Genomic DNA, 26,876 nt, shown 5'->3' with positions numbered 1-26,876 from the left:
CAACAATTTCTGTTGATACTGTACATGCATTTGAATCCTGATCAAGTCAAACCCAATATTCAGAGCCTGAAGAATCATCTCCAACAATGACTATATTATTCAAAATGTTCTGGGTATAATGCCTGACTCATGAGTTCCTGAGTGCAATTCAAGACTGGAAATTTCTGGGGGTAGGGAGTCCTGGCTTGGGCCAAGTTCGGGGTAATGCTGATGAGGGGACTCCATGTCTTGCCTCCTCTTCTAGTCCAGTTTCCCGGAACCTTGAGCCTGATTGATACCTAGAGGGTTTCTGCCCTCCTCTGCCACCACCCTCACCCAGGTACCTGTGCAGATACACTATGCCGTGGAGATCGGGTGCTGTTCTTGCTGCCCACAGTGTCGTGGATTTGCTGCATCACTGAGCCACCATACAGGTTATTCCTGGCAAAGAGTACTGGCTCCGGAAGGTCACCCATGAACCTCAGGATGATGCTCCACACAGCCAGGGCGGCCTGGGGGAATCCAGACAGAGGGCCCCACTGGAACCCAGCTCGTAGCACAGGACCCACAGTGACCCCACCCTTTCCTTGTTCCCTCTGAACCACAGCACAGACCCAGGGTTCTAGGGGTGGCCCAAGCCACTAAACCAGAGAACCCCTGGGTACCGAGCAGTCGGCATCGTCCTCATGGTAGAGCAGTGGGTATCGGAGAAGCCTTCGAATATGTGTGTGGCTGGCTGATTTCTGAAAGCAAGTTGCAGCAAACTTGGGGAAGGTGTACTCGGCCAGGCCATCCACATCCTCTTTGGGCTCCTCCACCGTGGGGACTGTGTCTAGGTCAATCTCGGGCAGCTTCTGAGTCTTTGTTTCCAGATCCTAGGGACCGGTGAGAAGGAGGGACAAGAATCAGCAATCCTTTCAGATGCCACCTGATGAGGTATGCATCTCAGGAGACCAAGGAGCCCCCAAAAGGGTCTGTATGGTTAGGTACCAGGTGTAGAGCCATCTGTCTACTTCCCCTTGTGTTGGAGACCTCCCCCACTCTCATACCCTCAGTGGGCTGCCATGTGCAGGATGGGCCTTGGCATGAAGGTCTCAGCTACCTGAGAGCCCTCAGAGCCCCTGGCCTGGAGATATGGACTCTCTAGACACCTCCAGCCCCCTTCTGCCCCCCTGCCTGCCCTCAGTCAGGTGCTCCTCCTGCAGAGGTTGTCCCAGCTGCCCCTACTGCAGATTGGGTGTGTGTGGATGTGTGCCTATGCATGCATTGGGGAAAGGCATGAGCACCTAGGGTGGGGTGGGGGGAGGGGGAGGTTGCCTAGGTCACTGAGTCTTGAGGCCCAGAGCAGGGTGTAGTGAGAGTCAGTAGGACAGCCCTAGGGAGCTGCTCCTCTCTGGCTCTTCCACGCCCCTCTCAGACATTGCTTCCTCCTGCCAGGGCTCATTAGTTATCCACATCAGGTCCCCAGTCACATTCTGCAGAGCAGCAGCCACCAAGGTGCTCTGTCACATGGGGTCAGACACAAGTGGGAAGCAATGCCTGACTGAAAAGTCAATATCATTTGCATACTCTAGGAAGTCTTGCAGGTAAGAAACCTGCTTACCATGAAATCCTGTGACCAAAGAAGTCCATGCTCCCCTTTGCCCTGCACACTCACCTAGGACTGTAGAACACACTTCACCATCGACCCTGCAAGCCCCTGCCGCACCCCTCCCCACTGAGTCTCGGCTTCTCAATGAGCCTTGAGGTTGAATGAGGTCTAGCCTGGGGGCGCTCCTTCCCCGCCCCCCTCCCCACCTGAGCCAGACCCTTGAAGGACAGGGCCCATCTTACCTCGAAGCGTGGTGGAGCCTGGCCCTCCTGCCCACCAATTATGGACGGGAGAAAGCCAAACACTTGCTCTACCATCTCTGTGTCAGTGATGGTGTCGTAGATTGACTTCCGCTTTCCGGTGTGGAGGGCGCTTTGGCCCTTCTGCTCTTCAGTGGGGATGACCAGCGGCCCCTGCACACACACCCCATGGTGGGGGGAGGGCAGAGGTTATCCATAAGCTCCGCTGGGGCGAGCACCTCACGGAAGCCACATAAACCTCCTTCTGCCATCGTCTATCCAAATCAATGTATTTTCCTTTAAATTCTAGATTTTAATAGCTAGAGTGACTAGAGATCAACCAGCCTGGGCTTTTTATTTCCCAATGGAGAGGTCCAGAGAGGGAGTTTGCCTGCTTGTCCCTAGCCCCACATGGTCCCTGTGGTACCATCTCAAACCCCAGGACCTCTAGAACTTAGCCATAAACTATGGCTCAGGCCTCCCTGGTCTTTTGTTCAAAGAGCACCAAGCCTCTTCCAGGAGAGGTCCCTGGGCCTGTCCTAACTAGCATGCACAGGTAAGCCTGGTTTGTGGCCTGCCTGGGGTCACATGGGTGCAGAAGCAAGCTGCTGACATGTCTGAGGGTCTATTCCCTTACTTGTCCTGGCTTCCGTAATAATAGTTTTGTCAGTAGACCCAATTTTTACCTATAGAGAGAGGTAAATTTAATCCTAGCCCCTCTTCCTTATCACAATTTCTAGCTTAGTGAGGTTTAGTCTCAGGTGCTTTCTGGAGGAAATGGAATCGTGCATTATTCCCCTGATCCCTGCTGAACAGCCTCTCCTGTCCAGATAGTCAAAGGCTTCTTTTGGTATTTCTCTGCCTTGAACCGTCATGCCACACGCAAGTAACTAGAAACCTTTGCTCTCTTCCACAGAACTGGGGTCTCCCATAACTCATCTGGCCCTGGTTTCCTGTGCTTTCCAGGGGACCAACCAGCTTTGCTAAGAAATTGTCCCCAAGGCTAAAGGGAGGAGACCAAGGAGCTTGATTTCCAGGTTGTAAGTACAAGACTATCCTGCTAACATGACCCAGGGAGTCACTTATGTGTCCAGGTGGCATGAAGATCTTCTGCAGTAATAACTTTGGACAGGGAGGTGGCAGGAATATCTGTAAGAAGTCCACATTGCTCTTACTTCTCCACTGGGGCCCCAGCCAGTTCCTACCTGTTCATGAGGGCGGTGGCCACTTATATTAGCTTTCTGCCGCTGGAAGTTTCGCCGGGCAGCCATGCCCCTGGCATGGGCCTGGATGATGACCACTGCCCTCCTCTTGGCCTGGATTTGCAGGCGTACCAGGTAGCCCCTGCAGAGGGCCTGCAGCTGGATCATTCTCTGCCGCATGGCCTGGTACTGCCTCACCAGCAGGTAGCTCCGGGTGATGGCCTGCAGGCGCTCAAAACCCAAAAGGATCTGAGGAGGCAAGAGGGATGTGGACTCACAGGGTGTCTGGGCCCAGAAGGGCACAGGGCATAAAGAAGGACTTTTTGAGAGGACAGAGAATGAGAGGCAGGTGGTACTCCCCCAAAAGACCTCAAAAATTAGCTTTATAGTTATCTGCTTTTTGGCGAAGGGCTGATGCTAAAATTTCACACGCCTATGCACTCAAAGCTATTAAATGAGTTATTATTTGTAAAGCACTTAGAATAGAGCCTGGCATGCAAACAAGTACTAAATAAGTGTTTGCTAAATGGCATAAATAATAAAGTAGTCTCTGGGTGGCCACAGAGAGAGAATTGGTTTAGATGTCATATGGGTGATGGGATTCCAGAGGCCTTGTTTTTCATATTTGCAGCCAAGCCCAGCCAAATTGTCAGGAGCTAGCACACCTGTGTGGAGGCCTATGGCTGGCTCTATCAAGCTAATCCCTCAGGATCTTTACAATATGGAGGAATTAATAATTTGATAAACACCCACTTCTAAGCTACAAACAAACTCTGGGCCATAGCAGACCCTGAACCCCCCAGACAAGCCTTATTGGTAACTCAAAGACCAACCCAATGAGGGCCAAGTGTGGGGGGTCACGCTTCATTTACGGGCTTAGAAGTCACACATATCTGCACGCAAACTCCAGCTTTACTGCTTTCTAACTCCACACTATTGGGAAAATTACTTAACCTCTCTAGGCCTCAGTTTCTTGACATATAGAGACGGTTTCATAATAAATAAAACGATGCATGCAAAGCAACGGGCCCTACGTAAGCTTTCCATTCTTGTCAGCTTCCTTTATGCCTTTGTGAGCATGAAATGTAGGCAGACCTGGGGTCAGTTTTTCTGACATGACCATTGCATGTCCCAAGCACAGTCACATCCACGACAAAGGCAAGCAGTCAAGTGAGGCCCAATAAAGGTTGTTCGGTTCATTTCCTAAGCGGACACTCATTAGCAGTGCCCGTGGTCAAGAGAAAAATTACAAAGTGCTTGGAACAGAGAATAATCAATCTATTAACTTATTTTGTTGCCTGAAAATTTGGAAAAGAAAGTCGTTATCTAATTTCAAAGCAGGACATCTCATTCTAGCTCTGGAGATGCCCAAAATTCTGCGGGAGAACATTTTGAAGTCCACAAACCATGTGACCTGAGGCTATGCTAAAAAGAAAGTGTATGGGATGTTAAAGTCTGGTCATTTAAAGTCTGTTATGTTCATTGGTGATCTTCTCCTTCTAGCCTGAGCTCTCCTACTCTGATAAACAAACTTTTAACATCTGCTTTTTGTTAAGCAATTATCCGCTGTTCTTGCAGGCCCAGCCCCCAAGTGAGCTCTCTTACCAGCTTGAAGTTCCTTCTGCTGCAATAGCCTTTCCACGCAGCCTGAAGGGTCACCGCTGCCCTTCGCTGCCTCAGGAACTCCTTCCTAAAAGGGAGAAATGCATGTCAGAGGTGTGTAATAACCTTAGATGTTTTAAAGTTTTGGGGGGCAAGACTATTGTTGAAGGGAAGGAGGATAATGAAATGTTGGAAAAAATGAATCCATAAAATATTTCTTTTTCCAGAAGCCTTTATAAGCCACAAGACAGACATGTTATGAACTTAAAAGCTACTGCCAAGAACTAAATTTGTAAACGAGGACAGTCCAGTGTTTAGAGTAAGTAGTAACATTTTTATTCACCCCTAAAGATTCTATGAGGGAATAAAACCCATTTCTAACTTTTTATTCCTTGATAGATTCTTCCCCCTCCTCCAGACACTAGTGTAGATGTCTGCCAGAAACCAGGCCAGAAGTCTCAAGACCAGGTCTCTTCTCTGGGGGCAGATCAAGGCAGAAGGGCAGCCTCTCAGGCCCTCACAGCCAGGCAAGCTCCATCAAACTGCCTCCCTCTGCAAGGAGGGAAGTAACCTGAAACTTCTTCTCTATGGAGATGGAGACACCTCCTCCAGGCAAGTGTATCTTTTATCTCATACTTAATGAGTTTTCTTATCACTTCTAATAATTTTTTGGGGTATTTTCTTAGGTTTAAAACAGCAGATCTTAATCATATTAAAAATCACCTGTGAGGATGGATGGTGTGAGTGGGGAGCAGCAAAGGAGAATTAGAGGAAGGTGGTCAAAAGGTACAAACTTTCAGTTACAAGATAAGTGAGTACAAGGGACATAATGTACAATATGATGGCTATAGCTAACATTTCTAAATGGTAAATATGAAAGTTGTTAAGAATAAATCCTAAGAGTTCTTGTCACAAAGAAAAAAATTCTTTTTTCTTTTTGTAATCTATATGAGATGCTGGATGTTAGTTAAACTTATTGTGGTACTCATTTCATGATATATGTAAGTCAAATCATTATGTGTACACCATAAACAGTATCATATGTAAATTATATTCAATAAAACTGGGGGGAAAAGAAAAAAAACAAGAAAAATAAACTGGATAACTTTAAAATTTCTTGAAGCCTATGCCCTACCCAGTATAATTAAGAATCTTTGTTCATGGGTGTGGAGAATATATATCTGTATAACTATTCATTATTTTTGGTACATGTATACATACTCATACAATGATTCTAATATGAAGTCAAAGTAAACAACTGAATTATCTAAAAATAAAGATAATTTGTCTCTTTTCCAATATTTAAACCAGTGGTTCTCAACTGGGGTTGATTTTGCTTCCTAGGCACGTTTGGCAATATCTAGAGACATTTTTGGTTGCTGTGGCTGGGGCTGGGGGAGGAGGGTGCTACTGGCATCTTGTGAGTAGAGGCCAGGGACATTGCCGAATTTTCTATAATGCCCAGGACAGCCCTCTACAACAAAAAGTTATACAATCCAAATTCTCAATAATGTTGAAGTTGAAAAACCCTGGTTTCTATCTTTTTCTTAACTTTATTGTCTAGTTGTATTGGCCAGAACAGCAAAACATTACCAATTATCAATGGTAATCATATCTGAGAAGATGAAGTAGACACAGTTTTCCCTATTCCTCCTGCAAAATACAACTAAAAACCTTGGACATTATAAATAAAACAATCATAAGAAGACACTAAAGGGTAGAGAGAAGAAGGCAGACCCAGTCTTTGGGTTTTCCTTTCTGCCTCATATACCCCAGACTAGGAGCTGAAGAAGTCAGCAATCCAGAAATAGCAATGAGCACAGACGAAAAATGCCCCAAGAAAAGCTTCTATCTCCACCAAAGGATCCAGAAAGTGGAAGTTCAGCAAGTCAGAAATCTTTTAGATAATAACCAGTCTACTCCAATGAGACACCTCATAAACAACAGTGGTCCCACCCCCACCTACATCAGAAAATGCCAAGTGGGGAGCTGAGACTTCCACCTTCACCAGGGGCATGTCAGAGAAGGCTGAGTAGGAACCCTCCTTGATGAGCAGTAATGAACCCATCCCCCAAGTGTCAGTAAATCACTAGGGGATCCTGGACTCCCACCACCACTTGGCAGTGATGTGGTGCCCCTCTCCCTCCATGCTGGAGTGGTGGTCAGAGAATACCTAGTGGAGAGTCAGGCTTTTCATCATCCCTCAGCAGTAAGGCTACTCCTTTCTTTATGATATCAGTGGAGGCCATGTTGGGGGTAGTAACAAGGCACTTATGGCCCTCTTGGCCAGAGTGGTATCGGTGGAAGCCTAGTGAAAAGCTGGAACTCGCACTCCCAGACAACAGTAACAAGAAACCTCTACCTGCCTTGAGGGTCAGTGGAGGCCATGTGGAGAACTCGAACTTTTACCACCATCTGACAGCACCCTCACCTTTCCCTGCCAGAGTGGTGTCAGAAGAAGCCAGCTAAAGCAAGATATTTTAAAAAGACCCATAGTTCTTAAAACATAATATCCAAAATGCCCATATTTCAGTGTAAAATAACATTATATATATACACACATATATATGTATATATAATATATACATATACATATACATATATACACATACACACATACACACACACACATTCATACATACAGGAAAATAGCAACTTGAATAAGGCAATCAACAGATGCCAATACTGAGATGACAGAGCTGTTAGGCATTATAAAAAAAAAAAAAATGCTCCAGCAAGCAATTATGAACACATTTGAAACAAATGAGAAAATAGAAAGTCTCAATAAACAAATAGGAGATATAAAATACAACCAAATTGAAATTTTAGAACTTAAAATACAATCACTAAAATAAAAAGAAACTCAGTGGGTGGGTTTAGCACACAATAGAGAGAACAGAGGAAAGAATCAGTGAACTTGAAATTATCTAAACTGAAAAACAGAGAGAAAATAGATTGGAGGAGAATGAATACAGCCTTAGGCACCAGTGGGATTAGAACAAAAGATTTAATACTTGTGTTATTGGAGTCCTGGTAGGAAAGGAGAAAGAGGCAGCGATGAAAAAGTACGAGAAGAAATAATGGCTGAAAAGCTCATAAATTCAGCCAAGAGATATAAACCTACAGATCCAAGAAACAAACTCCAACTGGATAAATGCAAATAAATCCACATTGAGACACATCATAGTCAAATATGTGAAAACTAAAGACAAAAAATCTTGAAAGTAACAAGAGAGAAATAACACATTATTTCTAGGGGAAAATAATTTGGATTTCTCATGAGAAACCATGGAGGCTAGGAAAAGTAATACAACGTTTTCCAAAGGCTGAAAGAAAAAAACTGTCAACCCAGAATTTTATATCTAGTGAAAATATTCTTCATAGGCAAAGGAAAAATCAAGACATTCTCAGATAAAGGAAAACTAAAAAAGCTGAGATTTGCAGGAGACCTACCCTAAAAGAATGAGTAAATGAAGTTCTTTAAATAGAAAGAAAATAATAAAAGAAGATATTTTAGAATGTCAGAAAAGAAGAAAAGCAGAGCAATAATATTGGCAAATATAATAGGCTCTCCTATCATTCAAGTTTTGTAAATTACATTTGATGACTGAAGCAAAATTTCTAACACTTTCTGACGTGGTTCTAAATGTATGTAGAGGAAATATTTGAGAAAATTATATTAGAAATGGGAGAGGGTAAATGGGCATAAAGGGAGGTAAAGTTTTTATATTTCTCTTAAAGTAGTAAATGATGACACCAGTAGACTACAATAATTTGTGTATGTATAATGTAATACATAAAGGCACTAAAAAAACTATAAAAAGAGATACACCCTAAAACACCAAGATAAATCACAATGGAATTCTAAAAAAAAAAAAAAACATTTAAATAACTCACAAGAGAGTAAGAAAAAGAAAACAGAGAAATGAAAAACAGAACAAACAGAAAGCAAAAAAATAAAGTGACAGACTCAAGCTCTGACATAAATAATTACATGTAAAAAGCTTACTACATCAATTAAAAGATGGAAGTTGGCAGAATAAATTAAAAATATCTATAAAAAACTTAAAATATAATGATAATGGAAGGTCGAAAGTAAAAGAATGGAAAATATACATCATTCAGACAATAAAATAAAACAGGGGTGGCCATATTAAAATCAGATAAAGTAGATTTCAGAGCACAAAAAAGAAAAAAACAGAGACAGAGATAAACAAACAAACAAACAAACAAACAAATAAAACTGTCCCTATTGCAGAAAGGAACATTATATGATAATAAAAAAGGTAGACCAATCAAGAAGACACAGTAATTCTAAATGTCTATGCTCTGAACAGCAGAGCTGCAAAATGTATAAGCAAAAACTGATAGAACTAAAATGAAAAATGGAAAAATTTACAAATATAGTTGAAGTCTTCAATACTTCTTTCTCAATAATTGATAGGACAACTAGACAGAAAATCAGCAAGAATGTAGAATTCAACACCATGAACAACCAACAGGATCAAAATGACATTTTTTGAACACTCTACCCTACAACAGCAGAATATATGTCTTTTCAAGCATTCTTACAACATCTACCAGGATAGTCCATAGCCTATGTTGAAGAAAAAACATGTTTAAAAGAAGTTAGCTCATATGGAGTGTGTCTCTGACCACAATGGAATCAAAACAGAAATTAATAACAGAAAGATAACAAGAAAATCTCCAAACACTTGGAAACTAAACAACATATTTCTAAATAATCTGTAAGCCAAAGATGAAGTCTCAAAGAAAATTTAAAAAATGAAAAAAAGTGAATTGAATAAAAATGAAAATACAACAACATATCAAAAATTGTGAGATACAGCTAAAGCAGTGCTCAGAGGGAGATTTATAGAACTTTATATTCAAATGGAGAAAAAGCTTTAAATTTAAGGTCTTTCTCAGGAATCTAGGGAAAAAAGAGTAAAATAAACCCAAAGCTGGAAGAAGAAAGAAATAATAAAAAGAACAAAAATGAATGAAATTGGAAACAAATAAGCAAAAAATCAATAGAGAAAATCAATGAAGCCAAATGTTGGTTCTTTGAAAAGATTAATAAGAATTACAAACCTATATCAAGATTGTCAAAGAAAAGAGAGAAGACACAAGTTGCCAATTTCAAGAATGAAATAGGGGGTATCATTACAGAATCTGCAGACATCAAAATGATAATAATGGATTATAAATAACTCTATGCTATAAACAACTAATACTATAAACTATACTAAAATAAAACAGCCAATACTATAATACTAAAAACAACTCTACACAAGTAAATTTGACAACTTAGATGAAATGGCCCAATTCCTCAAAAACTACAAATTACCAAAACTTGCCCAATATAAAATAATTTTACTTGCCTTTCAACTATTAAAGAATTTGTAATTTAAAACTCTCCATAAAGAAGTCTCTAAGCCTGGATGTTTTCACTGGAGAATTCTAGCAAACATTTAAAGAAGAATTTGATAAATTTTACACAATATCTTCCAGAAAATAGAAGAGGGGGAAACAATTTCTAATTTGTTTTATGAAGCTAGTGTTACTCTGATACCAAAACCAGCAAAGACAATACAAAAGAATTAAACTATAGATCTCATGAATATAGATGCAAAAATCCTTCACAAAATATTAGCAAATAGCATTCAGCAATATATAAAAATAATTATACACTATGACCAAGTGGGGTTTACTCCAGGGATACAAGACTGATTCAGTATCCAAAAACCAATCAATGCAATGCGCCATATTAAAAGGCTAAAGAAGAAAAATCACATGATTATATGAACTGATGCAGAAAAAAATTTTGACTTCAACAACCCACTCATGACAAAAACTCCCAGAAAACTAGAAATACTGGAAATTTCCTCAAGAAAGAGCATCTACAAAAAACCTATAGCTACGATTACACTTAATGGTGAAAGACTGAGTGTTTTCCCCTAAGATATGGAATAAAGCAAAAATGTCTGCTCTCACCACTCATAATAATGGAAGAACTGGCCAGTGCAAAACAGTAAGAAAAGGAAATAAAACGCATACAGATTGAAAAGAAGAAATAAAACTGTCCCTATTTGGAGATGACATGATTGTCTACATAGAAAATTCCAAGAAATCTATAAAAAGTAAGTGAGTTCAGCAAGGTTGCAGGATATAAAGTCAACACACACAAGTGAATCATATTTTTATATACTAGCAATGAACATGACATTGCTAAACTTTAAAAAAAAATAGTGCAATTTACAATCTCTCAAAAAAAAAAAACCTAGGTGTAAATTTAACAAAACATGTATAATGCATGTATATAAGGCAGAAAACTATAAAATATTGGTGAAATAAATCAAAAAAGACTCAAATAAATGGAGGTTGTGGATTGGAAGACTAAACATAGTAGAGATGTCAGTTCTCCAAAAATTGATATGCAATGCAATTCCTGTCAAAAATGACAGCAAGATTATTTTTGTAGATACAGAAAAGATTATTCTAAAATGTATATAGAAAGGCAAAGGACCTAAAATAACTAAAACAAATTTGAAAAAGAATAATAAGGTAGGAGGAATCACACATCTTTAAGATTTATTATATATCTGCAGTCGATAGGATGGCATGGCATTGGCAGAGGGATAGACACATAGATCAATGGAACAGAATAGAGAACACAGAAATAGACCCACAAATTTTTACGACTGATTTTTTTTTTCGATAAAGTGCAAAACAAATACATTGAAGAAAGGATGGACTTTTTAATGAATGATGCTGGAGCAACATCTATACCAAACGAACAAACAAATAAATAAAACCTTGACCTAAGTTTCACACCTTATACAAAAATTAACTTAAAATGAAAACAAATCATGGGTCAGCAGCATAGAGCCCTGAGAGGAGTTCTAGGTCTCTCCTTTTAAAGTTACAACAAGTTTGACAGCTATAATTCAACAAAGGATTCTCTGCTCAACACACAAACACATCTGAGAGATCTAAGCATTGAAACATCTGAAGGTGGGCATGTCAGAGCAAAGAGATGGGATCAGGGTGGAAGGGTCAGGGGCAGGGCAAAGACAGGAGATGCACACATTTCAGCACTGGCCAAGTCGCAGCGAACCCAAGAGCAGGGAAGGGTTCGGGTGCAACTCTCACTGGGCAGATCAGAAGGACAAAAACAGCAATTAGGTCTGGGTGGCCAGCACACATTGAGGCTGAGCCCAGGGTCAAGGGTAGCCCAAAAGTGCAAAAGGGTATCAGTATTTCACAACCCTCCATCATCAGACAAAAGATTCTGTAGATGTGGGAATCCGCCCACCCCTTCCTCTTGTGGCCTGCCCAGCAGTAAAATCCTCATCAGCAGATAGAGAAAGGACTTGAAAAAACTTTCCAGCCTAAGTGGTCTGTACTTATTGCAGCTGAACCCTCTAGAAGGAACAGAGCCTCAAACACTATAATACTTCCTCCTTCCCACCCTTCCCCCATCATGTCATAGCCTGGTAGAGGCAGCTGGGTCAACTCTGACAGAGCAGCTCTGCCAGTAGCTTCTAGCTATAGGAAGGTGGCACTGAGAACAAACAGGCCAGGAGACCCATTGTTCACCACTTCTAACCTCAGGAGTGGTGCCCTGAATCTAGAGCAGTCAGCTCATAAAGGGGATGCCCACCTCCTCAGGGAATATGGGGCATTTTCCACAGCTGAGGTGACACCTTCCTACAGAGATCCCAGAAGCCCCAATAGTGCAGGTAAAAGTAAAAGTCAAAACTTGCACTTCGGCACCACCTACTGGAAAACAAGAGAAAGACCTCTACTTATTTACCAGCTAAACAGTGAATTATCAGTCTTTAAAAAAAAAGGATTTTATTCCCACAAATGCACAGGCAGAGAAATAATCCATCAAGCACAATGAATAGCCAAGGTAACAAGGGAATTCAGAAATAAAATTTAAAACCTCCAGAAAATAAACTTAAAAATATGGAAGACTTTGATTTAAAAGACAGAGAATTCAAAATTGCAGTTCTAAAAAACTCAAAAAGATAAAAGAAAACTGAGAAAAGTAATTCAATGAGCTTAGAAAGAAACAAAATCAACAAATGAAAGAAGTACTTCACCAAAGAGACTGAAACTATAAAAAAGAACCAAATAGGAATTCTGAAGTTGAACTCAATAAATGAGATAAAGAATGAACTAGAGAGTTTAGGAAATAGAGCAGACCAGATGGAGGAAAGAATTAGTGATATTGAAGATAGACATCTAGAAATGATTCAGGTGGAAGAAGAGTGAGAATCAAGAGTAAAAAAATGAAAGAACTCTACAAGAACTATCTGACTTCATTAGAAAGAGCAATATAAGAATAATGGGTATACCAAAAGAAGAAGAGAGGGAGAAGGAAACAGAGAGCCCATTCCAACAAATAATCGACGGAAAACTTCCCAAACCTGTGGACAGAACTGGATCGTCAAATCTGAAAAGCAAACAGAACACTTTATTATCTCAATCCGAAAAGGCCTTTTCCAAAGCACAGTATATTAAAACTGTCAAAAATTAATGAGAAAGACAGAATTCTCAAGGTGGCCAGGGGAAAGAAAAAAAAAAGAGTACCATATAAGGACATCCCATTAGAAAATCGTCAAATTTTCAGCAGTAACTCTACAACCTAGGAGAAAGAGGAACCAAATATTCAAATTACTGAAAAAGAGAGATCATCAGCTAAGAATAATATATCCAGCAAAGTTATCCTTTAGATATGAAGTAGAAATAAAATCTTTTCCAAACATAAGGAAGGTAAGAGAATTTACCACCACAAGATGCGCATTACAAGAAATGCCGAAAGGTGCTCTTCTACTCAAAACAAAAAGACAAAAGGCTACAAAAATAGTGAGTAATATGATTAACAGACAGGAGCAGGAAATTGCAGCCCTTGTTCAGAATAGGATATTAAACACTTAAATATAACATTAAAGGCTAAAAGAGAGAAAAGCATTAAATAAATAAAAGAAGACAATAACTACTGCAATTTGGAAATGAACGCACAGCATAAAAAGGAATAATTTGGGACAAAAACAAAGAAGAAGAGTGGGATAAGACTGAACTTATGCAGTTAAATGGAGTTAAGATGCAATGAGAAGAAAAATGACTATTGTACATATGAAACTTTTTTCGCATAAACCTAATGGCAACCACACACGCACAAAAATTTAGAACTGAGATATAACATAGAAATGGGGAGATGGGGGGGATTATAGAATATCACCAGACTAAAATGACAGAAGCACAAAGGGAAAGAAACAATGGTGACACAGAGCTACTAGAAAACAAAGATAAAATGGCCATAGAAAATCCTCACGTATCAATAATCACCCTAAATATAAATGGACTGAACTCACTAATTAAAAGCCACAGAGTAGCAGATTGGATTAAAAAACAAAATCCAACTGTATGCTGCCTTCAGAGACACATCTCAGCTGCAAAGACATAGACTCAAGATGAAGAGATAGAATACGATAGACCAAGAAAATGCCATCCAGAGAGAAGCAGATATAGCTGTACTTATATCACACAAAACAGATTTCAAGATAAAAAAGGTAACAAGACACAAAGATGGACATTTTATAATGATAAAGAGGACAATACATCAAGAAGACATAATACATATTAATATACATGCAACCAAACTGGAGCATCAAAGTATATAAAGCAACTACTAACAGACCTAAGAGGAGAAACTGACAAAAAATACAATTATAGTAGGAGCCCTGAATACCCTATTGAGAGCGAATACCCTATTGATCATCCAAACAGAAAATCAATACAAAAATATTGGCCTTAAATGACACATTAGGTCAAATGAATATCATTGATATTTACAGAGCTTTTCATCCCAGAACAGCAGAATACACATTCTTCTCTAGTGTACATGAGACATTCTCAAGGATAGAGCATATGTTGGGACATAAAACTAGCCTCAACAAATTTAAGAAGATTGAAATATACCAAGTATATCCTCTGAACACACTGCTTTGAAATTGGAAATCAACTGCAGAAAGAAAACTAGAAAAAGCACAAATATGTGGAGATTAAATAATATGCTACTAAACAATGACTGGGTCGAAGAAGAAATAAAATAAGAGATTGAAAGATGCATAGAGACGAATAAGAATAAAAATATAACATCAAAATTATTGGAATGTAGCAAAAGTGGTAATAAGAGGGAAGTTTGTAGCATTGAGGCCTACCTCAAGAAACAAGAAAAAACTCAAATAAGCAACCTAACACCTTAGAGAACTAGAAATAGAACAACAAATAAAGTTCAAAGTCAGTTGAAGGAAATAATAAAAATTAGAACAGAATTAAACAAAATAGAGAACGAAAAGACAATAGAAAAAATTCAACAAAGAGTTGGTTTTTTGAAAAAAAAATAATAAAACTGACAAACCTATGGCTAGACTCACTAAGGAAAAAAGAGAAAAGACTCAAACAAAATTAGGAATGAAAGAGGAGAAATTACAATGGACATAGAAATACAAAGGACTATAGAAGAATACTATTTGAGGCTATATGCCACCAAATTCTATAACTTAGAAGAAATGTACAAGTTTTTAGAAATATATAACTTTCCTAAACTGAATCATGTATAACTAGAAAATCTAAATAGACCAATCAACAACAAGGAAAACAAAAATAATCATAAAAACCCTCCCATAAAGTAAAAGTTAAGGACCTAATGGCTTTATTAGGGAATTCTACCAAACATTCAAAGATGACTTAATACCAGTCCTTCTCAGACTCTTCCAAAAAACTGAAGAGGCAATACTTCCTAACTCATTGTATGAGGCCGACATTACCCTGATAACAAAACCTGGTGAGGAAAGCACAAAAAAGAAAATTATAGGCCTATATCTCTGCTGGATATAGATGCAAAAATCCTAAACAAAATACTAGCAAACTGAATTCAACAATACATTAAAAAGATAATAAATACATCAGAGTCAAGTGGGGTTCATTACGGGAGTGCAAGAATGGTTCAACATATACAAAGCGATCAATGTGATACACTGCATTAACAAAATTACAAATAAAAATCATATGATCAAGTCAATAGATGCAGAAAAAGAATTTGACAAGATAACATCCACTTATTAAAACACTCAATAAAATGGGTATAGAAGGAAAGTACTTAAACATAATAAAGGCCATTTATGGCAGCTAATATCATATTCAGTGGTGAAAAACTGAAAGCTTTTCCTCTAAGATCAGAAACAAGACAAGATGCCCACTTTATCACTGTTATTCAACATAGTACTGGAAGTCCTAGCCAGAGCAATCAAGCAAGAGAAAGAAATAAAAGGCATCCATATTGGGAATGAAGTAAGATTGTCACTTTTTGCAGATGATATGATTCTTTATATGGAAAACCCTAAAGACTCCACCAAAAAAAAAAAAAAAAAAGAAAGAAAAAAGAAAGAAAGGAAAGAAAAAAGAAAAAAGAAAAAAAAACTACTAGAAACAATAAATACAGTAGGGTTGTAGAATACAAAACCAACATACCAAACCCATTTCATTTCTATATACTAACAATGAAATATCAGAAAATTTTTTTAAAATTTCCATTTGCAATTGCAACAAAAGAATAAAATGCTTAGAAATAAACTTAACAAAGGATGTGAAGAACCTAAACACTGAAAACTACAAGACATTGTTGAAAAAAGTTGAAGAAGAGATACAAAAAATGGAAATATATTTCATGTTCATGGTTTAGATGAATCACCATAGTTAAAATGCCATATTACCTAAAGCAATATACAGATTTAATGCAACTCCCATCAAAATCCTAATGACATTTTTCAGATTAATAGAAAAATATCATCAAATTTGTATGGAACTGCAAAAGACTCTGAATAGCCAAAGGAATTCTGATAAAAAAGAAACAAATCCAGGGGTATCACGCTCCCTGACTTCAAATTATGCTACAAAGCTACAATAATCAGAACAGTATGGTATTGGCAGAAAAAGAGACACACAGACCAGTGGGACAGAACTGAACCCAGAAATAAACTTACATATATATGGGCAACTAAGTTTCAAAAAATGAGCCAAAAGCATACAGAGGAGAAAGAGAGCTGCTATTTGATGTTATACACAAAAATTAACTCAAAATGGATTAAAAATGAATATAATACCCTAAGTAATAAAATACATAGAAGAAAACATAGGTGCTAAACTTATGGACCTTGATCTCAGAAAGGATTTTATGAACTTGAACCCAAAAGGAAAGGAAATAAAAGCAAGAATACATGGGACTACACCAAACTGAACTGTTTCTCTGCACACCAAAGAACCCATCAACAAAACAAAAGACAACCAAATGGGAGAAGATATTTGCAAACAATATCTCCGATAAGGGGCTAATATCCAAAATATATAAAGAACTCACACAACTCAACAACAAACAAACAGTCCTATTAAAAAATGAACAGACCTTTTTCCCAAGACATACAAATGGACAATAGATATATGAAAAGATGCTCAATTTCAGTAGGCATAAGGGAAATGCAAATCAAAACCACAATGAGATACCACCTCACAACTGTGAGAATGGCAATTACCAGCAAGACAAGAAATAACAACTGTTGGAGAGGATTTGGAGAAAAAGAAACTTTCATACACTGCTCGTGGGAATGTAAACTGGCACAGCCATTATGGAAAATAGTATGGAGGAGGATCCTCAAAAAATTAGGAATAGAGCTCCCACATGACCCAATACTTCCTCTTGTGGGTATCTACCTGAAAAATTTGAAAAAATTTATTCATAAGGATATACGTACCTCTATGTTCACTACAGCATTATACATGGTAGCCAACACATGGAAGCAACCTAAATGTCCTTCAATGGATGATTGGATAAAGACGTGGCACATATATAAAATAGACTACTACTCAGTTATAAGAAAAGATGAAATACTGTCATTTGTGACAACATGGATGAATCTTGAAAGTATCATGCTAAGTGAAATAAGTCAGATGGAAGAGTACAAGAACAATATGATTTCACTCATACGTGGGATATAAAACAGAAAGCAACAAACAAAACAAATAAATTCATAGAAACAGACAACAGTATGAAGGTTACCAGAGGAAAAGAAGGGTAAGGGGAAGTTGAAGAGGGTAAAGGGGGGTCAAATTTACAGTGACAGAGGGAGACGAGACTTTGGGTGGTCAGCATACAATGCAATATACTGATAATGAATTATAGAATTGTACACTTGAAACTTATATAATGTTATTAACCAATGTCATCCCAATAAACTTAATTAAAAAAAAACTGATTGTAGCTGCCCTAGATTCCCCTTCCATGTGGGGCTGCATAAAATGTCACTGACTATCACCACCAGCCCTGGAAAATGGTTTTATGCATGTATACTAATGCTCCACGGGGTATATGGGGAGGAGGAGGGAGAAGAGGGAAAATTCTGACATTTATTATACTACAGCACCAATAAGGGGATATACAGTAGAATATCCCCTTATTTGGGTTTTGCTTCCCACAGTTTCAGTTACCAGTGGCCAACCATGGCACAAAAATATTAAATAGAAAATTCCAGAAATAAACAATTCATAGGTTTTAAATTGTGAGGAAAAAATAGAAAACAGATCATGGACCTAAATGTAAAATGTAAAACTATAAAACTTTTAGAAAAACCATAGGGGAAAATCTTCTGGCAAAGAGTTCTTAGACTTGACATCAAAAGCATGATCCATAAAGGGGAAATTTTATAAACTGGAATTCATCAAAACTAAAAACTTTTGCTCTAGAAGGACCCTCTTAAGAGGATAAAAGACAAGCTATAGACTGGGAGAAGATATTTGCAAACCGCATATCCAACAAATAACTAGTATGTAGAATGTATATAAGAATTTTTGAAATTCAATGAAGACTCTAATTAGAAAAAGGGCAAATGACACGCACAGTTTGCCAAAGAGGATGTATATATATGACAAATAAGCACATGAAAAGATGTTCAACATCATTAATCTTTAGGGAAACAAATTAAAGCCCCAATGAGATATCATTACTACCTATCAGAATAACTAAAATTAAAAAATAGTGACAGAATAACTCATACATTGCTGATGGAAAAGTAAAATGGTACAGCCACTCTGGGAGACAGCTGGTAGTTTCTTAAATAATGAAACATGTAACGACCATATGACCTAGCAATTGCATTCTTGAGCCTTTATGCCAGAAAAATGACAACTTATGTTCACGCACAAACTCGTACACAAATGTTCACAGCACTTTATTTGTAAAAGCTGAAAACTAGAAACAGCCCAGATGTCCTTCAACTAATGAATGGTAGAAAAAAATGTAGAACATCCATACCATGGAATACAGTGACAGAGGGAGACGAGACTTTGGGTGGTCAGCACACAATGCAACAAAGAGGAACAAAACATGACGCATGCGACAACTCGGATGAATCTCCAGAGAATTATGCTGACTGAAAAAAAAAGTCAATCCCATAAACTATGGGCTATATAATCCCTTTTACATAATATTCTTCAAGTGACAAAATTGCAGAAATGAAGAACAGATAAATGCAGGTTACCTTGTTTCACTGAGTTTTGCTTTATTATGCTTCATAAATATTGTGTTTTCTATAAATTGAAGGTTTGTGGCAAACCTGGATCAAACAAGTCTATTGGCACAATTTTTCCAACAGCATTTATTCACTTTCCGTTTCTGCGTCACATTTTGGTAATTCTCATAGTATTTCAAACTTTTTCATTATTATTCTACTGTACAATATAATGTAAACACAACTTTTATATGGACTGGAAAATAAAAAAAAAATCGTGACTCAAATTTATTGCAATATAGTGCTTTATAGTGGAGGTATGGATAAAACTAACGATATCTCTGAGGTATACCTACCGTTGCTAGAGGTTAAGAAGGGGGTGAGGTAGGAAGGAGGTATGTGTGGCCATAAAAGTACAGCATGAGGAGCCATTGTGATGATAGAAATGTTCTGTCTTGACCTATCTGTGTCAATATCCTAGTTGTGATATTGTGCTATCATTTTTCAAGATGTTACCACTGGGAGAAAATGAGTGAAGGGTACATGAAATCTCTGTGTTATTTCTTACAACTGTACATGAATCTACAAATATCTCAAAATAAAAAAGTTTAATTAAAAATGCATCAGAAGTGAGGGTGGCCACCACGCCTGTCTGACCATTCTGGGAAGGTAACCTGTGCACCACTGTGTAGACACCCGAGAATGAATGGACCCGTTGAGAATGGCTCCTGGTGGCTAACTGGGCTCAAATTTATAAACAGAGCCTAGCAGCCATTGCTAAACTGGGGCCTCTCATGTGAGCTCTGCTTCAGAGAAAAGCCTGCACTGAACTGCCTGCCTGTACTATGTCCCTGTTGGCTAAGTCGACCGCCGTTATAAAGGAGTTCTTGGAATCATATTTCAACCAATAAGAATGAGACTTTCCCTTTCCAGTGGAGTTACATAACTATTTCCTCATTAACATCTTCACAGACCAGTCAGAGGAGCTCCATTCTGACCAATCAGGACAGTGCTTTTTGATCAAACTGTGAGGATATGGAGTCCTCATTTGTATGAAGAGAGACCAATCAGGGACTAGGGATGGGGACTTCTCTCTATATAAGACAGCTCTCCTCTGGCCTGGGATGCACACTTTCTCTTTCCACCAAAGACTGCACCCTGAATTTGCCTGACTAGAGCTCAAACACCAAAGACGTCCTGCTAGAACAGAATGGAGCAGAGTGGGGTGGAGCAGAGCAGAGCTGTCTAGCCAGAGAGGGGCTTCGCCCCAGGATCACCTTGCCTAAGGATGGCCTCAAAGCAGTGCTGTGCCACAGCCATGCTGTTTCATAATTGAGTTGTAACACAATTGAGCTGTATCACAACTGTTTTATTCTGTAGCTGTGCTGTATTACAAAATTCATGTGAACTGTATGACAATCGAGCTGTTTGCACTGAATAAAAATTGGGGATTCTTCACTGCACCCCAAATTGAGGATTTCTGTTGGCATTGAATTGGCATCAATGACCATTGGTTGACAATTGCTTGTCCAATGCTGGTTGCCGATGAGCTTAGGGTCACCATGGTCTAGCCTTCCAAGCCACACCTGCCAGCCTCATGACCTTATGCAAAGGTGCCCATAGCCTCCATTTTCAGGGGTTGGCTGCCCTCTTCCATTTTCTCATGTCTAGGTTTCTAGTCCTTCCTATGTTTGGTGATAAGTGGATGGGATAGTGCAGGGACCAGCACTGGACCTGGTGAGCATGATGGAGGTGGTTAATATTTCTAATTTTCTGAACCTGGACTGAAATTCAAGTGTTATCTTCTTACTGACCAGGGAACTAAGTCAAAGAGAGTTATTTTCTTTCCTCCAAAACCAATCACTTCATGAACCCAAATCCATATTCTCTCTAAAACAATTAAAGGAGAACATCAAAATATAGTAGAAACCACAGGTGACACTTTTGACTCTTGCTTATGTAGTGGATTCCCCAAGCCCTCCCCTCCCCCCCAAAAATCCATTCAAATAATGTATTAGAATTCTCTGGCCAGCACAGGCTGCAGTGTTCCTGGTTAGGAGGTTCTGAGAGATCTTGTGCCACAGTTACCCATAGGGAGGAACCAGAGGGAACATATGTCCCTGGTTTGTGGGGTGCAGGCCCTCCTAAGGCACATGACAGGCAGGTGTGTGGGCTGGGAAGGGATTTGGGGTGCAGGCAGCACCTGTATTTGTAGCCTCGCAGGACTCTCTGGATGCTGATTGCTGCTTTTTCCAGGGCCTGGCTCCTCTGTACCTCCAGCAGAGTGTCGTGGTTATCCTGGGACGGAAGAAATCTCATCATGTAGCTGCCACTCCTCACCCCATACCCAAACCTGGACACCCTATACACCAACCATGGCTCTGTCTCCAGAAGTCAGGGTTTCTCAGACTTTTCCCATGTGTGCTCCTGGAAGGCCAAGTAGGACATGGAGCCCTCAAACTGACCCTGATGTGGCTCAGGAAAGGGAGCTGCAGCTACACTTCCCAGCCTCAATCCAGAAACTTCACAATTTTACTCTTCTTATTAATTCAATCTGGTATTTCATTTCTGCTCTGGAGAACCCAAGAGAGCAGCAAAAAAATTTCCCTGAAGTTTTTTTCTCCAAATTCATATAAACTGTGCATTCATGTTTGTTTCAATAGAAAAACATTCCCCTCACCCTTTGGGTAGGATTCATATTGCGAGATTCATCCCTGAGTGTGACTTTCGCTGGCCCACAGCAGTGCTCCACTGATCCCTATGCTCCAGGCCTGCCATCCTAACCCCCAGAAGGCAAGGACTGTCTTTGTAGAACAGAGAGCAGCACAACCTTCTGCAACTAGTGAGAAGAGGTCAGAAGCTTGCAGGCCCTTCCTGCCTCCAACAGCCTTGCATCAAACAAGCATTGAGCCTTTTGGTGTGCCTAGGTGGGCACTGGGGACACAGAGATGAGCTAGACCTCAACCAGGGCCTCAAGGAGCAGCCATGGAGGAAGAGAAACAGAGGGGTGGGCACTCTTCTCCTCCTGCCCTCAACTACCCACCCACACTATATGCCCCTCTTTATGCCTGTGGCCCTCTATGGTTGTGTCAACCTCCTGGGCAGATGCCTGCCCTCTGCCAGTTTCACCTCCACAACAGAATCTAAAGGCTCTCTGTTTCTTCCTTCACGTCTGAGCCCCAAGCCCCAGCACAGGCCTAACTAATGCATAGACAGACGGATAGATGGACTGGCTAGAGGGTGGGGCCAGGAAGTCCCTCTGAGGATAGATGAGGGAGGGCTCTCTGTGGGAAGAGCAGGAAGTGGAGGATTCAGGAAGGGGCGGCAGGGATGGGGTGTGGTGCTGGGGTGGCTGCAGAATGTCCTCCTGACGTGGCCTTCTCTTCCTCCTCCTCCTCCTCCTTGATTTGCCCACCCATCCAAGGCTTATGATGATAAGGGACAGGAAGGTTTTCTCTCAGTGTCTCTTTGCTTCAACTGGCAATCTTGGAGGGCCTGAAGGCCAGTTAAGCCGCTAGGCTGCCTCTCTGTGACCTATGGCCTCCCGGTAAGTTGGGTAGGAAGGAAGTGAGAGTGGGTGGTGGCGCTGCCTGCACATACCTGCCTAAAGACAAGCTCTCATAGGTGAGGGTGTCAACACACTGCTTCCTCCCACCAGAGTGACTTTCCCCAGGCCTAGACAAAGTTCCCTGCTGCGGACCGTAGCTCCTGCATGGTGAAGGCCTATTCTAGAGCCTTCCCTGAGTACTTTCTTGCTCTGCTAGGTGGCTTGGAGGCAGCCCTTCCTTTTCCTCAGGCCCTGCCCTAGATGGATGCTCTGAGACACCTCCTGGACTTCTTTAGGCTGGGCTGGGTTCTCCCCATTCTCCCCCTACCTCCCTTACCCACAGCACAGCCATCTACAACAACAGGCCTCAGGGCTGGGGTGCACACAGCAAGGTGAGTGAGCCAGTGCCTCCCAGTGGGCGCTAGACCAGCTCATACATTTCAGGAGACTAGGGATATGCATGCTCAAGGTCTCACCTTCAGGAAAATTTTGGTCTTTCCCACTTTCCAGTCTTTGTTTGTACCCAGCCACATTTCTGCAATGCACTGGGTCATCTGTGGAAACTTGTCCCGAAGCTGCCAAGGAGAAACAAGAATGGCTGGGTGGAGATAGAGTAGTGGTCCCTAGGCAGGAGGCCGAGGGTCCCTCATCAAGGGATCTGAACCTTCCTCTTCCTACAGGCTTCATGGTCAGGAGCTGCTGGGGACAGGGCACAGGCACAGGGAAGCTCCCAGGCCTTGGTGCCCTGAGGCTACCACGCTTCTCAGGGCATGGGGCCTTGGTGTGGCTGTTGAACACTTGGGCAGCCCAAACTTGAGGATAGATCTGTTTGTGGAAGAAGGGGCCCTGGGCAACAGGAGGGCAGCAGCAGGGCCCTCCTGGCGCTGCGGAGGGGAAGAGGGTACTAGAGGGCCCGCAGGCGGCGGAGTTCCGAGGACGCACCGCACCGCACCGCACCGCCTCTGGGGGCCGCGCGGTCAGGCGGGTGGAAGTGCGCACCTGCAGGCGGATGGCGCTGGGCAGCAGGACGCCGAACCTCAGCGCGAATTGCTCGAAGGTGTAGCGGAGGGGAAAGCCCGCCTTGCGGATGTGCACGGTCTCCATCATGCCAGAGTAGCGCAGCTGCCGCAGGCACAGCTCGCGGTCGAAGAGCTGCGGGCGCAGAGGCAGGGCTGACGCGGGCCGCCCCGCCCCGCCCCGCCCCCGCAACCACCCCCAAACAAGGGAGAACCAACGAGTGTTCGGTGTGATTAAAATTCCTTTCTGAAGGAATTTGGTTGAAGTCGCTGAAAAGTTTTTAAAGTGTTTCCAAGGAGATAAAAGTTGGTAGCAGAAACTGTGACATTTACAATACCACGAAATACTTCTGTCCTTTTCCGGATGTGCAAAGTACTGTGAATAAAAACGTTATTTGCATATGCCCTGTTTGAAATGTTTTTAAGTGCCCTAAAACAGTGATCCCAAAGAACAGTGCTTCCTCCTGGCCCTGTGGCATTCCCAGTACTGGGCCTCCCACACTCAAATGGAAAGAAAAAATACTTTTCCCGTTCAGATCCAGGACATATTCTAGCCAGCTTAATCTCTCCCTGCCCTAGGAGATGGTTGTGGCGGCAGAGAGCAATCTGGGCCTGATGCTTTGCACAGGGGTGCTGGGTGTAAGCTGAGACCCCAAGACTCTGCATGGCATGGCCTCTAGAGAGCCCCCTCAACTTTCCAGCCATCAGGAGTTTCTGGGCATAAGGGCACACCCTCCAATCTGGCAAGCCCACCAGCAGGCAGTTACCTACCGGAAATGCGAAGGGTCCCAGAGGCAACTGCCCATGGGGTCCAGGGCCACACAGCTGTTAGTCTGAGGCAACCAGTTAGCTCCCACTTATTGAGTATTTTTCCTTTACTGTTAACAGCAGCCCTACATACTGGTGTACTTAGCTTCAATTTGAAGATGAGGGTGCCTGAGTCTCAGAGCCACACTCCTAAGTAGCTGAGCTAGGGTTCAAACCAGAGCCTGTTGGGTCCCTCAGCCTGGGCTCCCCCACACCCACAGGGCAGCTACCAACTGAGGACCTGAGAACCAGTCTCAGGCCCCACCCACCTACCCTGCAGCCCCTAAGGGTTGTAGTGTGGGCAGGGCAGGAGGGCCTCTGGGAGCACAGTTCTTATCTAACATCCAGGTACTCTGCCTACCAGGGAGATACATCTGGATTTCCTGGGACAACTTCAATTTCATGTCATTTTCTTCTTTTCAGAAAGGCACTTTATTTTATATAATATATTTTTCCCTTATAAGATTTTTTGAATCGTTGTATCTCCTTTCAGATGTCCTCTCCCAGTTTTGGGAGTCCTATACTTGCAGCGGTTGGGTGAGATTATCAAGCCCACATTCGGCAGGTCCTGGGCAGGTAGCAGGCTTCCACCCCACCCCAACCCACAAAGCCACTAACAAGGGCGACCAGGAGTTGGCATCAGCTTCTAAAATCATAATACAGGTTGTTGCCCCTTTGTGAGTGTCATTTACATATGCAGATGTGCCAGAAGCATCAAGTGCAATCCTTGCTGCCCCCTGCAGGCAGATGCTATTATAACTTTACAGAAGAGAAAACAGGCTCAGAGAAAATGGCAGGGCTGAGACAACTGAGGTCTGGGTGATCCAAGCCCTGTAGGCCACTGACCTGCGAATGACCTAAACTGGTCACCTTACCTCAGTGTCCCATCTATAAATGGGGTCACATAACAGCTCTAATACTGGCCAGACCCTGGTGAAGGGAGTGACAGGACCCTAGATGCCATCGGACTCATCAAGTAACAGCCTCACCTACCCCCACCCATGTGAGCCCTCAGCCTCCCCTCATTACCAGCGGCTTCTTGTACTCATTGGGTTTGATGCAGCGGATAAAGTAGGGCTGGCAGTTGGTAAGGATTTTCATCAGCTGGTCCAACGACTGCTTGAACTGGCTTGCTAAGGTGGCAGGTTGCCTGCCGGAGTCTGCAGACTGTAGGCAGAAACACAAGACACAAGTGGGGTTCTGGGGAGTACGGCCTGGGGCATGGCTGACCCACAACACAATGAAAGTTTTTGCCAAGGTCCCACAGGTTAGGCAAGTTTCATTCATTCATCCAGCACAGATTTCCCAAGTTCCAACCATTTGCGGATCCTCAGCTGGATACTGGGGGACCCAGAGGAGAGTAAGATGGGGCAACTGCTTCCTGTCTAGAGGTGAGATCCCCCAAGTGGGACAAGACAACGCACCAGGGTGAGAAGATAATGTTAGCACTGTCAAGATTCACTTTTACCTCTCCTTTCTTTATTTTCAGCTTTTGTATAGGTTTTATATGCTTTTATGAATGTTTCACACTGCACTGTTTGCATTATAGTAAATGTATATCATTCTCAAATAAATGTATAAACTTATGGATGCAAGGGGGCAGGGAGAGTCCAAGACCTTGAGCAGTAAGTGTTTTGTGCAATGCCGATCTTGGGGTATGCTCCATGTTCAAATCTTCCCAAGGTCAAATGCCCCGAGCAAAGGTGTGTGCTGTCAGATTACATCAGTCTGAATCACAAAATATGCAATCACGGGTTTGTAAAATCATGTGCATTTCCTTCCACTCACATCCTGTTTACTGCAGAGGCCAGGCGGAGGCTGTGCTGTCAGAGAGTCTAGCCTGGCTGCTTGAAAGTGGAGGGTATAACCTGGCTCTACCTGGTCCCAGACCTGGACAATTCCTGCACACATACCACACACACATACACACGTGCCGCAAAATCCTCAGGGCTCCTTGGTACCTCCCAGGGCCCCCACTGCACATGGTCTTGGGCACGGAGGCCCCAGGAGCTCCTGCAGAAGCAGACGGGGAGTGATAAAAGGTCAAGGGCACTTCAATGTGGCCAGTGCTGAATTTGCAGCCCGAGGGGAGAGGGAAGGCCTTCTACCTGGTCAGTCAGCTCCTTAGCATTCATCTAGCTCCATATCCTGAAGTAGAGGTGGAGAAGCTCCTCATCAGAGGATTTACAGGGCTTTTCTAGAACAATCACTGTTAATGGGTGCAGGCATGGGAAGGGGAGTGTTGGGGGGCAAGGGGTGGGCAGACACTCACGCTGCCAGGGAATTCTAGGCTGCCCTAAGGAGCACCACGGGCTCT

At 41.7% G+C, this 26,876-nt stretch overlaps 1 protein-coding gene across 6 annotated transcripts in view; it reads right to left on the bottom strand.

Moving 5' to 3' along the window:
* MYO7B (myosin VIIB) overlaps window positions 1–26,876 on the bottom strand; it is a 122,975-nt gene that overhangs the window by 23,960 nt on the left and 72,139 nt on the right. For all 6 annotated transcript variants that reach the window (XM_036237990.1, XM_036237989.1, XM_036237992.1 and 3 more), the window contains 9 exons: window positions 25,589–25,726; window positions 23,736–23,888; window positions 23,213–23,311; window positions 21,393–21,487; window positions 4,617–4,701; window positions 3,015–3,260; window positions 1,813–1,983; window positions 645–854; window positions 324–491 (listed from right to left, as the gene is read on the bottom strand). In XM_036237990.1, the coding sequence (XP_036093883.1) occupies window positions 324–491; window positions 645–854; window positions 1,813–1,983; window positions 3,015–3,260; window positions 4,617–4,701; window positions 21,393–21,487; window positions 23,213–23,311; window positions 23,736–23,888; window positions 25,589–25,726 (1,365 nt within the window). The remainder of the gene's footprint in view (window positions 1–323; window positions 492–644; window positions 855–1,812; window positions 1,984–3,014; window positions 3,261–4,616; window positions 4,702–21,392; window positions 21,488–23,212; window positions 23,312–23,735; window positions 23,889–25,588; window positions 25,727–26,876) is intronic.

The sequence above is a fragment of the Rousettus aegyptiacus genome, unplaced genomic scaffold, assembly GCF_014176215.1.
Source record: "Rousettus aegyptiacus isolate mRouAeg1 unplaced genomic scaffold, mRouAeg1.p scaffold_m13_p_2, whole genome shotgun sequence".
Taxonomy (NCBI): domain Eukaryota; kingdom Metazoa; phylum Chordata; class Mammalia; order Chiroptera; family Pteropodidae; genus Rousettus; species Rousettus aegyptiacus.
Note: the sequence above shows the minus strand (reverse complement) of the source record. Positions and strands in the feature narration are given on the sequence as shown.